Here is a 12103-nt window from a genome sequence, read left to right as displayed (position 1 = left end):
AATCGAAATATGCTTTACATTTACAAATCTAACAAGGACACAACTTCCAAAATCGTTTATCTCGAAAAACAGTTGCGAAAAGATGTTTTCCTCATCAACGAATTAATTAAGAACAATTTTATAGTTCAAAATGTTCTTGACACTTCAGTTACATACATAATATCGCCATCGCAGTTAGAAAATACAAATGAATTTAAATTAATCAATGAAGATTTACCAGAATTTTCAAAACTACATTTGAATCAGACGTATGCATATCTAAAAGGTCCAAAATTATATAAATGGTTTATAGATTTCAAAATTAAATTATGGATAAGAAAATTTTGCTTCTTTTCAGTTAATGCATTTATAATTGTAGTTATTTTAACAAGATTATACACAAAGCAAGCAATTTGCATTGACAGTTGCCATAAATTTACAATCTGGTTCGTTAATCAGTTTGGAAGAAACTTTACAACGCCAGGACGCAAAATCTACTCAACCAAATCGCAAATTAAGTCACTTGTTGATGCAGCCAAACTCAAATCCAAGCTTAAATCCGCTTATGTCTATCAAACTTACAGTAATAAGCGAATTTGCCTTATTGAGTTGATAATTATTCCAATTTCAAAGCATATTTTCATGGCATTGGAGTGGTACGAGACATTCGAAGAGGAAAGACCTCCACCAGATCAAACAATTTCGGGAGGAATTTTAAGATTTGATGATTACGATGATCCGATCAAAGTTAATGTTAACATAAGGACAAACAAGGACCAACAAGTCTATTTAGAAGTTCCTTTCAATGCAGATGATGAAGAATGCAGATTAATTTTGAAACATAATGGTTCTACTTTACCATTTGGTCTATATGCTCTTCAAGAGACATATATAAATCTTCTCCATGCAACTTTGTTCAGACAAGGCCTCAATCTTCAGATTTCCCATAGTGCTTTCATCGAATACGTCAAAAAGATCTTTTATTCACTCAGTTATGAGGTGTTAGTACTGTACATGATAAATAATGGCAAATTGGAACCTATTATCTGTCTAAAAAGCGAAAAACAAGATGATTCCATAATTCATATCTCAAATGAGTGGTCTCAGAAGATGTATCCAAAGTCATTGAACAATGAGTTCGTCAAAGAAAATATTGGCAACGTCAGATTGTGCATGACTTCACTTAAAGGAGAGCCATATTATTATGCAATGACAATGGGGTACAATGCAGGCTCAGTTATCAACCATTCAGCTGAGACGAGGTTCCACTTCCTCATAGGAATGGTCACGGCCTTCAATCATTCCTTATTACAGAATAAAGACAAAGTTATGGCCCTTCCTCGCATTTACGAGCTCATCGACCACACAATTGAGCTATCGTTGATCTCTTGTATCGGTAAACCTGACAATATAAAGTTTGTTCGAACAAATTTGCTCGAAAAAGGCCGCCATCCATGGGCAAAGCAGAACAAACCGTTCATTATCCATGATATATCCGAATTTGATTGGGCTCAGAAGGTTATCAAGGCTGTTACAACTCGAAATATTTATGATAAAGTAGATAGTGGCGAATTCATGAAGATGACACAATTCGTTTGTAGCACACCTGCTAATGATTCGATTGATATCTATTCTATTACTTCCTCGATGTATTTTGACGATTCAATTAATGAAAATGTTTATCTCTACTTAATTGAAGATGTTTCGACTTTAGAATCACCAAACTTCCTTAAAAAGACAATTCCTGCTATTTTATTTGCTTCAATGCTGAACTTGTACGCTATTAATAAGAAAGATTTGTCAGTTTGCGATCCATATAGACTTGCAACCAAATTGGGCTACGACTACAAGAAAGTTGCAACTCTTTATGATGTTTGCAATCACTCAGAACTGTCAACTCTTCCTCAAAACAAAGCATTGATATTAACAATGGCAAATGGCCGTCCAAAACGATTCTTTGCCATCACACATCCGAAATATGACCTGTTCTATATATTCCCTGCCCCAGATGTCTCTTCCATGGTCTTGAGTGACAATGAACAACTTGTTGAGTGGAAAGGACCGAACGATTTGGCCATTTTCATATACAACCAGGAGACACAAAAAATTGTTGATACAAATAATGTCTCTTCTTCGCTCGAAGACTTCGCGGAACAAAGAATATTTAATGCCGACAGAAAAGCCTTCTTGGAGCACTTGAGGAACCCAGAATCATTATCAGATAATACCCAGAAGACCATTAGAGTGTTCACAGCTGATGGTTGCGCTTGGAGAATCTTGAAGATATCTCCACATCCTTTATTTAAGAATATCTACTTGATAAGTTCATGGGCTCTTCTTAACTTCTCTTTAATCGATGCTTTGACTTATGATTTCGCTGATACAACGTCGACAACGTTTAATTCCGCTAAAATTCATCAGTGGATGTTTGAAAACGCTGTAGAACCAGTCAGAATATTCAGATCAATGCCTCGTGGTCAGAACATGCCGAAAAGAATAACAAGAGCTGACGAAAATGACTTCCCTGACATGTCTAAACTAACTAGCGCTATTGCAAAGTCAAAGAATGTACTAGATGAAGATGAAAATGCTGCTGTTTCGATTGCAGAACTTGAATTATAAATTTTTAACTTTAGTTTTTTTTTATTCAAGTTTTTTTTAAGGATGTACTTACGCCCCTATGACATGGCCTTCAATTCAGACGTTTCAGGTTAATTTTCAATGGCGCTTCACGCAAGTTGTCAAAAATTTGAATTAAAGTCAGATGGGCGAAAGTACAAGCTTAAATGTTGGCTTTCTATTTTCTGACTTCATTTCACAAAATAAATAAATTCTTATTTTAATATCAAGATAGAATAACAACAATATTAAGTATTTTACACGTTAATGTTTCATTCAGAAAAATATAATTTCTCTGAGGAAAAAAATATTCTTTTCAATGGGAATTCGTATTAGCAAAATCATCCTTAATAATAGATTTGTTGGCCATATCATTGTTAATGACATCATCCCAATCTACTTGTTTATCAATATTCTTGAGGAATGAAATGGACTTCGAGATCATGAGAGAGTATTCAGTTATGTCATATTTGAATGCCATTCTGATGTATGAAACAGCGGCAACAGTGGCAGCTACATTTCTTCCATATTTTGATTTAATTTGCTGGTCAATATTAACAAAATAATTCCATGAACCATCAGCATTTTGATTAAAGATCAAAGTTTCTGGGGATGCTTCTTTAAACATTCTTTGAAACCATGAGAAAAAGAAAGAAAATAGACCATAAAGAAGTGAAAATATAAAAGTAATTATGATAAGACTTCCCATTTCATCTTTCTTCGCATTGCATTTTGGTGTTTTGTAAGCTCGAGAAATTTTTGTTCCGCTTTGATCGCAATTATTTGAATCCGGCAATATTGAATATTTATAATAACTACGATTATTAGATGACTCAAGTGCTTTTGATCTAACATGGTTACGATTGAGACATGGAGGCATTATTGGGCGGCACTTACATAAATATTTCCTATAATAGTTTATCCTCATGTCAATATCCGACTGGTAATTAACTCCAATGTAGGACGTGCATTGTGATGGCACACCCGATTCCAAAGATAACTCAATGCATTTATTCTTGAGATGGTTACAGAACCCCATTAATGTGTTACATTCATCGAACCACCAAATCATTCTTTCTTGATTAAATTCCATCAAAGAATCCATTTCAATATCATCGATGACATATCGACTAAATAATTGCTTCATTCCTAAATTGTCATCACATTTAGAAACGGGAATAGTCATAGAAATATCTTCATTAAGATTGAAGCCACTTATCAAAATATTTTCTAAGCAGGAAGACTTAATAAAGAAAATCTGTGGATACCTAGAATATAATGGTCGGCATGGTGAAGGCCACATTTCTGCCTTATTGATATCACATTGAATAGTAATCCCATCTATAAATGGAGAAATAGAAGATTTCATCAAATCGATAACTTTCTTTTTCATATTGTCATTGTCAGCAATCAAAACGAAATTACCTCCACTTCTCAAGGAAACATTCTTAATGAAACTAGGATTAGTTTCAGGTCCAAGACCTATTGCATATATTCTATTGTTTTCTTTTTGATTTTCTACAATTGAACAAATTTCGCAGGAGCGGTAAATTTGGCTGCCTGTTAATAGATATATATACCTGATATATCCATCTTTTGGGTTTTTATCATAAACATATTTCAACGGTGATTCAAGATCGGGAAAACTCATGTCGGCATTGATACAATTTATCGCTCTCATTGCTTTTTTAATATTTCGATTTGTATAATCACATATTGGAACAACTTCTTTAAATCTTCTACCAAATTTAATAATTGAAAATCGGCAACTGATTGGGAGGGAATGAATCATTAGATTTATGTTTTAATACACTTTTGAATTTTCCAGTAGTAATCAAAACGAAAGGTGGTATTTAAGATGTTTATGCTTGATAATCTTGGATATTTTATATGACATTACCTAGAGAATAACTTTTTAATATCCTTTTACTATTATTATAAGAGTGAAATTATCATATCCTTCATAGTATTCTTTCAATAGCATAGATCTCCTCTTTTGAAGATGGAATTTGCTTCTTTGAACACATTCGAAAAGATGGTAATTTTGAGTATTGTAATTCTCTTAGTTAAATCAAGTTCATTGCCACAGAAGCTGTATCACCTTTCATTTTTTTATCACCCTTTTTAGAAATGCTTTCACTCTGAATATTGGAGTAAATAGCTTGATCTTTAACATGTAAACATGAGTCTGTTAGGTGATAGTAAATGCCTAACTAAGTCTTGAAGCATTTATAATTTAATAGTTCGCTGATTAGGAATTAAAATATAACTCATCTGCAATGAGCATTTGTTGACTATTTGCCTATTTTTACTAATGGAAGCGTCTATTTAAAATATGTATGACATCTTATAAAGGCTCAGTTTTCGCATTTGCTTGATTGTTTTTTTTTTTGATTTAACATATCTAATAATAAGTAAACGAATATCAATTAGCCAAAAATCACACAAGATAACTCTATAACCTTTGAATGATAAATAATAAAAATAATATGAAAAAATATTATTGATTTTATAAAACAAACAATATAAGGAAATAGACAACTGACATGATTGTTAACAAGTTATGCAGATAAGAGTGATTTGCAGGTTTCATATATTTTTGAGATGAATGAAGACTTTGGTGGCTGTCCTTCAACAACCGAATCAAAGAATTCGATATTTATGCCATTTTCCATCGTTAAAATGGCATAGCACTCTGTGTGTAAGTCCAAACTAAGTGGTCCAAGACTTGCTGAGAGCTGATCACTGAGTATGACGGTATTATGAGTATGTCCTGTAAGAATGAAGTCATCAGGCTTGATTAAATTAGGTAATGACGTTCTGATTGTGTATAACCAATCTGGAATTTTTTCTGGGGTCAATCTTAAATGATTATGGAAATCATGAGAGAGAATCAACCTTTTTGGAGTTCCTGGACGTGGATTTGGATGCGGAATTGCTAAAGCAAACTCGGATATAATATGAATATTTGGTATATCGACATTTAGTTTATGCAGAATATGTCTATCATGATTTCCACCTATTGCATAAACTTGAACGGGTAATTTTGCGAAGATTTCAAAGATTTTCAAATACATATTTTCTGCCCCTTCAGTTCTGATGTTAATAAGATCACCAAGTGTAAACACTGTGTTAATATTTTCTCTTTGTATAAGTGTGATGATATAATTCTTTAGTTTTGGAAAATTATCTTCAAATGAATAAAATCTGCAAAGATGGCTGTCTGTAAATATGAGCGCTCGCATATTTTCAAGATCTGGATAATCTATAACTGACATATTTGCATCAGTATTGATCATTCTCAGTAACTTGGTCATGTAAATTTTGTTTTTGCTTTTGAAAATTTTCCTCAATAACGATATCAACAAAATTAGTCATACAAATACATAGGAAATATTTAGCAATATTGTCATGAAGGCATATACCTTATCAAAACAGGACGAATGACCTCAAAATAACCAGTTTCTCTTCATAAGATATTCATCTCTACAAATCACAATTAATTTGTGTGAAAGGGTTATATATGATGGCTATCAATTCGATGGTTTCTAGTTTTCAGATCAGAATTTATTTAAATTTGCTTATATCATTAAAATATCAATCTACGCTGCTTAAATCAAAGAACTATTAGTGTTACGAAGCAGTATCTTATTCTTATGCTCACAATGATAAAATATCAATTCTGTACCCTCAAAAACATTTCCTTATTAAGAAAAGTGACAAAGTTGTACGTTTATTCCTGAAATGCATCGTGATAACGGGAACGAGAATTCCCCACCTTCTGAATCTCGTTCCACTGTCATTAAAATGATGCAGGAGCAAATTCAAGACCTTTTATTTTATCGAAACGAATATGAAAATATCGAAAGTAGACTCAAAATTGCTGAGAATGCATTAATTGTACAAGAAGAACAATATAAACTTAAAATAGACGAACTTACAAGTGAACTCGAGAGCGTTAAAGAGCAAAATGCCCTCTTAATCGATCAAACGATGAGATTCAAAGCACAACAAATCGGTGAGAGTCAAAAAGTTCTAAAAGATACAGATGTTAAAATCAAAATATACAAAGAAAAGTATGATGATCTTCTCAAAAATTCTTCAGTTGATGCAATTGCTCGACAAAAAGCTAAAACAGAACAACTTAGACAGAAGAATAAAGAAGTAGTAGATAAATTATCTGCAGATCTAAAAAATGCACAAGCTCAAATTAAGCAAAACGAAAATCAACTTGGCGAACTCAAAACATCCAATAAAGATCTTAAAAATACAATTATTCAACTTAATAAGCAGATAACCGAATTGAAAGATAAAAATCAATCCCTTCAAAAAGATGTTAATACATTATCACTTGATCATAAGCGTAAGACTGATTTATTGGTTCAACAAAGATCGAAACTACAAATTGATGCTTTGAAGAAGAAACAAAATGACGCTAAAGCATCACAAATTATGGATAAAAACAAAAAAGCTTTGATGTTCAAGGATGGACAAATAGCTAAGCTGTCCACTGCATTAGAAAATGAATCAAAACTCAAGAAAAAGCAAGAATTAAGAAATGAGAAATTAAAAAAGTCAACTGCGGATACAATTTCAAAATTACAAACTACAATTTCGAATCTGAAAGAAGAAAATGAAGCACTAAGACAATCAAAGCAAGAAAGCGAAGAAAGCGAATCATCAATGGAAGTTGAGTTAGTTTTTCTTCGTAATCAGAAAAAGCAATTGGAAGAAAAACTTGATGCTGCTCAAAAACTCCACCAAAAGAATGTCAAGCTTCAACAAGTTGTCGGTCAACTGAAGAATGCTGTTGAAAATCTTGAAACTAGCGCATCTTCTTATGAATCAGAAGCACAAACAAAAGAATCCGATCTTCGTGCCATAATTCAGAAGCATTTCGAAGGTGTAGATGATACTACTGAATGGGTAGTTTTAATTGCTATGGCAGATAAAGCACTTGATGAAACAGAAGCATTGAAAATCCATTGCCAAAAACTAGAGAAGAAATTGGAGAAATCCAAACAAAAGAGGATGAAACTTTCAGAGGATCTTTATCAATCACAAGCAAACTTGAATGATGTACAAAGAGAAGTTGATGAAGTTAAGTCTCAAATGGCTTTGAGAATCGCAGGATCGAAGAGAACAATTTATAGTAGCGCAAATTCTAGGAATCAAGGAGGATCATCATTAGATAATGCCAGCCCAAGAAGCCCTGCTGGTTCAAACAATGGTGATTTCAATTCAGCTCTTGCTGTAATGAATCCTGCTGTGTCAAGTGCCGAAGCTCATGCAATGATGATGGATTTGAGCGAAATAAATTCTTTCAGAGGCGTAATTTCACAAAAAATCGATGTTTCAAACTTCAAAGCTAGAAATGCAATCTTGCAAGCTAATGCAAAACTGAATGGACAAGAATGGTACCCTGTTAATGCTAGAACAATTACATTAGTATCAGTTTTTGCTATAAGATTCCTTCATTTCAAGAGAATAGCTCAATTCAATCCAAGTACAATCCTTTCATTTGTTACTCCTTGTGGAAGGAAATATACTTCAATTGAAGAAACTCTTCTTCAAAATGTTAACAAAGTTATGGAAGATAATAACAGCATGCATGGCAAAGAAGAAGAATCTGCCGAATTTATTAACAACTCAGCTGAACAGATAACAACTCTTAAATCACAAGTTGATCAATATGAATCTCAAATCAAAGATGAAAGAAGGCAAAAAGAAGAGCTCCAGAAGTCTTTAGACAAATTAAAGGCAGAATTATCAAAGAAAGTCGACTCTGCACTTTACGAAGAAACTCAGAAACAGCTAAGAGAAACAACACAGCATGAAAAAGATCTCTCGGAAGAATTAACAAGTGTCAAAGGAGAATTGCAAAGATTACTTGATGCTGTGAAAATTAATAAAACTAATGAAACAAATATAACAGCACAATTAGATGAATCTTTGCGAGTAAATGAAGAACTTAAAGGACAAATAGAGAAACTACAACAAGAGCTACAAGTTCTTTATGTAGCTAATAAAGAGAAATCAAGAGATATCCTAGCTTTGGAAAGGAAGAATAACAGTAAAATTTCAAAGATTTCTCTTGAATTACCTGATGTTTCATCTTCTCAAACTGGAGAAGAATTACAAAAGCCAACAAAGAGAAGATCAAAGAGTGTCTCGTTCACAGCTCAAAAACAACAGCAAAACCCATCATTCTTCTTAAATGAGAATATCAGGGATGGATTGGCACAAATGCAAAATGCAATTCTCAAGCATGACTGATTTCTTTCTTTATTTTTAATGTTTTGTAAATTATTTGATATATGTATTAATATTTCCTATTTCTTAAAACAAATTAACGCAAAATTGAATCAGACTTCAAGCAATTTTCAAAAAAATTTTTATGAATGGGAATAATACACAGGATATATAATTCAATTAGTATTTTCATTGAAACATAATAATGTAGAGTGAATTGAAAATATTATGTCACCATTCTTCATATTCGCGCGATAGTATCACAATATTCAAACAAATTGACAAAACTTACAATAAAAATCAGACATTCGAGCATATTATTATGTGATCTTATAGGAAAAGTCATTATTTTTTAAGAAGTTAAATTTTGGATACTCTATTTTTGAAATATCTTCTGATAAACTTAAGAACCACATGAAGGCTAGCAAGAAGAACTTTTCCCATCATACGAATTTAAGTCAGAATTTCCCAAATGAAATTTGACAGAAGAAAAAAAATTCATAAAAATTTTTTTTTCAAAAAAAAAAATGGATGATTTACAGAAATATCATACAGAATCCAAGATGATTGATAGTTCAATTAGTCATCATCTAGATGAGATCAAAAAGACGAAAGTAGGTCTTCGAGAACACGCAAATAAAGCTATAGACTTAAAATGTGCAATCTCACTCAGATCAGCTTACTTACTTAAAATATCTCCATCAACAGTTCTTAAGGACTCTAAACTCCCTTTCATCAACTCAATGAAGCTAAATCCCGCAAAAAGTATCAATGACATCCGAATTCTTAGTCCTCTTCGCAATGATACTATACAATTCTTAAACACACTGATCAAGGGTATTGATGATCTACCTGAAATGCTTGCATCTCTCGATCCTTCTCATTTAATTGAATGTCGTAGCTTTATTCCAGAGTATTTCGAGCCTTTTTCGCTATTTGCAAGCTCTACACTTCCAGCTTTATTCGGATTTTGTTGGACAGAAGAGTTTACAAGAGCATATATCAACTTTTTGTCAAAGATTGCGAAAAACCTCCCATCTTCTATTTACGATAACTTTAGATCACACTGGCTCTACGACTGCTACAAAAACTTTATTTACAGATCGAAGATTTCGAAATTCCTCGAACCTTCGTTAAGTGGACCATTAATGGAGCTTGCAAAGGATGAGACGATTCTCGCACCACTCAAGAGCAACAACCAATCTCTTCTTCTTAACAATTTGATAAAATATGCCGATAAAATGATTCAAAACATGAATGACAACATCCAGCTCTTTCCACCTGAAGTTAGTTTACTTATGAGATCGTTTGGCGATACGGCAGATGACGAAGAGACGAGAATTCAAAGATATGAAAGTTTATTTATTGATTGCGCTCTTGTTCCTGCTATTTCATTCCCGAAGACATATTCTCTTTTCCCTCCTACATACAACTATCTCCTCGATGCTTCTGGTTCTTCTCGCGCTGTTCAACTTTTGGCTCAAATTTTCAGGTTAATTCTTCATCCATCGCAAGCCAAGCTTCGCTACGAACTAGACTATCAAAAACTCGCCAATCTACCATTCGCAAACTTACTTCGCGCGATTGCAAATCCATCTGAAGATCATTCTAACATAAAATGCAACGAACTACTACCACTGCTCGAGGAAAAGACAATGTCATTGTTATTCTCGGTTCCCGACGTTTATACTCTTGCATTAGCTGTAAGAATGAGCAAAACTACCCCAGAATCGCTCAAACTCGCCAAGCAACTTGCTCCTAAGTATATATTAGACAACATGAAGTTACCTCTTGAGTATTTCCGCTTTGAAACCATTCATACGAATTCATATTTCGAACAATCGACAGAAAGTACTGCGATCAAGCTCCAAACAGCACCAATAACACCTGTAACACAAGATGCCACAGCTCTTTTCGAGTTCCTTCGTTTTGCGGAAATAGATTCATTAGCTCCTAAAGATGCAGCAAGTTTCCTTGAGCATCATCAACGGAAAGCTCATCTTGAAGGAGATTTCATGAAGAATACCTATTTAAACAACATTTTGAGGAAACTAGCCGAAGTTTCCGATTCAAGACAGATTTTGCCAGCGTTAGAAGACGAACTGAATCGTCATCGATTATTTATTGCGAAATGCCGAGACCAAATTACTCAAATCATTGTTATGATTAACAAAATATCTAATAAAATCAAAGAACTTGGTAAACAAGGCAAACAGCTTCTTCCTATCATGCATTCCAATCTGCTTGAATCATTCCTCACTAGTTGTCCCGAAGTTATCAGCGAATTCCGCGAAAAGAAATCATTTATGTTAGATGACAAAGAAATCTTCAGGAATTACCTTTTTTGCGTTGAAGATAAGATTGTTAAGTTCCTTGGCAGCTCATCCGATTCATTTTCCGAAGGCGTTGCCGCCCATTTCCACACATGGATGATGCAGCACTTGACATTGTCCGAATTCAAGAAGATCCATCCAGAATTCGAGAAACACGACAAAATCATTGCGAATGTCAACATCACAGGCTCAAACATCATTGAATCTGTTTGTTTTTCGCAATCGCCAGCCAAAATCAAGGAAATCATGAACGAAAAGAACTATTTCGTTTACGTACACCAAGAACTATTCGCAGCTGCTGCAATCGAACTTCCTGTCGAAGCAGGAACTCATATCGCTATGGCGATCGAACTCATCACTACTATTTTCTCTCTATCTATAGGTGGAATGCCACAAGCTGATGATATGACTCCTATTTTGAATTTCGTTTTATTCACGAGCGGAATTCCGAATTTGCACTCTTTCGCAAGCTATTTACAGCATTTCTACCACGACATAAATCGAAAGGAGTTCAAGATTGTTCCTGATCAAGTTGCAATCGCAATCACCCACATAATCAACCACGCAACTTCACTCTCTGAAATCATTGGAAGTATTTAATTTTTTATTTATTTATTATTTATTTTCTATCTTTTTAATATAAATTTAAGTTTTGTCAATAATCTTTTTTTTGTCCATTTAAAAATTAATCCGCGTAAAGCGTTCAATTTTTTTGTAAACTATCAATTTTCGTGAGATGCAGAATATTGAGGCTGAAAGCACCAATAACAGGAAATCGGGTTTGAATTTTGGAGTAGAAACAACAGTACACCTTCCTGGCCATGGAGAAGTTCATTAACTCTTCATAACGCGTCATTTTTTGTATGGGGAGCAAAATTGGCCATAAATTTGCAAATCTGATTTCAAAGGTGAATCACAAA

General features: G+C 33.5%; 5 protein-coding genes across 5 annotated transcripts, besides 1 other annotated feature; 3 read left to right on the top strand and 2 right to left on the bottom strand.

Annotated features, from left to right (window-relative positions):
• Positions 1-9: 9 nt before the first annotated feature.
• Positions 10-2601, top strand: TVAGG3_0515860 (uncharacterized protein; the record flags this gene model as incomplete). Its single annotated transcript, XM_001320640.1, has 1 exon — positions 10-2601. One exon carries the CDS (start codon positions 10-12, stop codon positions 2599-2601), a length of 2592 nt encoding a protein of 863 aa, XP_001320675.1.
• Positions 2602-2641: 40 nt separating this feature from the next.
• Positions 2642-2758: a mobile genetic element.
• A 102-nt stretch (positions 2759-2860) lies between these two features.
• TVAGG3_0515840 (vault protein inter-alpha-trypsin domain-containing protein) lies at positions 2861-4757 on the bottom strand (the record flags this gene model as incomplete). The annotated part of the gene is made up of 1 exon (XM_001320641.1): positions 2915-4279. The coding sequence occupies one exon, from the start codon at positions 4277-4279 to the stop codon at positions 2915-2917; it is 1365 nt and encodes a 454-aa protein (XP_001320676.1).
• A 63-nt stretch (positions 4758-4820) lies between these two features.
• Positions 4821-5925, bottom strand: TVAGG3_0515830 (metallo-dependent phosphatases family; the record flags this gene model as incomplete). Its single annotated transcript, XM_001320642.1, has 1 exon — positions 5160-5915. One exon carries the CDS (start codon positions 5913-5915, stop codon positions 5160-5162), a length of 756 nt encoding a protein of 251 aa, XP_001320677.1.
• A 404-nt stretch (positions 5926-6329) lies between these two features.
• Positions 6330-9016, top strand: TVAGG3_0515820 (A-type inclusion protein-related family; the record flags this gene model as incomplete). Its single annotated transcript, XM_001320643.1, has 1 exon — positions 6343-8874. One exon carries the CDS (start codon positions 6343-6345, stop codon positions 8872-8874), a length of 2532 nt encoding a protein of 843 aa, XP_001320678.1.
• A 351-nt stretch (positions 9017-9367) lies between these two features.
• On the top strand, positions 9368-11840 carry TVAGG3_0515810 (VPS9 domain family; the record flags this gene model as incomplete). Its single annotated transcript, XM_001320644.1, has 1 exon — positions 9378-11783. One exon carries the CDS (start codon positions 9378-9380, stop codon positions 11781-11783), a length of 2406 nt encoding a protein of 801 aa, XP_001320679.1.
• Between the last annotated feature and the right edge of the window lie 263 nt (positions 11841-12103).

The sequence above is a fragment of the Trichomonas vaginalis genome, chromosome II (assembly GCF_026262505.1).
Source record: "Trichomonas vaginalis G3 chromosome II, whole genome shotgun sequence".
In the NCBI taxonomy this organism is placed as follows: domain Eukaryota; phylum Parabasalia; order Trichomonadida; family Trichomonadidae; genus Trichomonas; species Trichomonas vaginalis.
The sequence above is the reverse complement of the archived record's forward strand: the minus strand, read 5'-3'. Positions and strand labels throughout refer to the sequence as shown.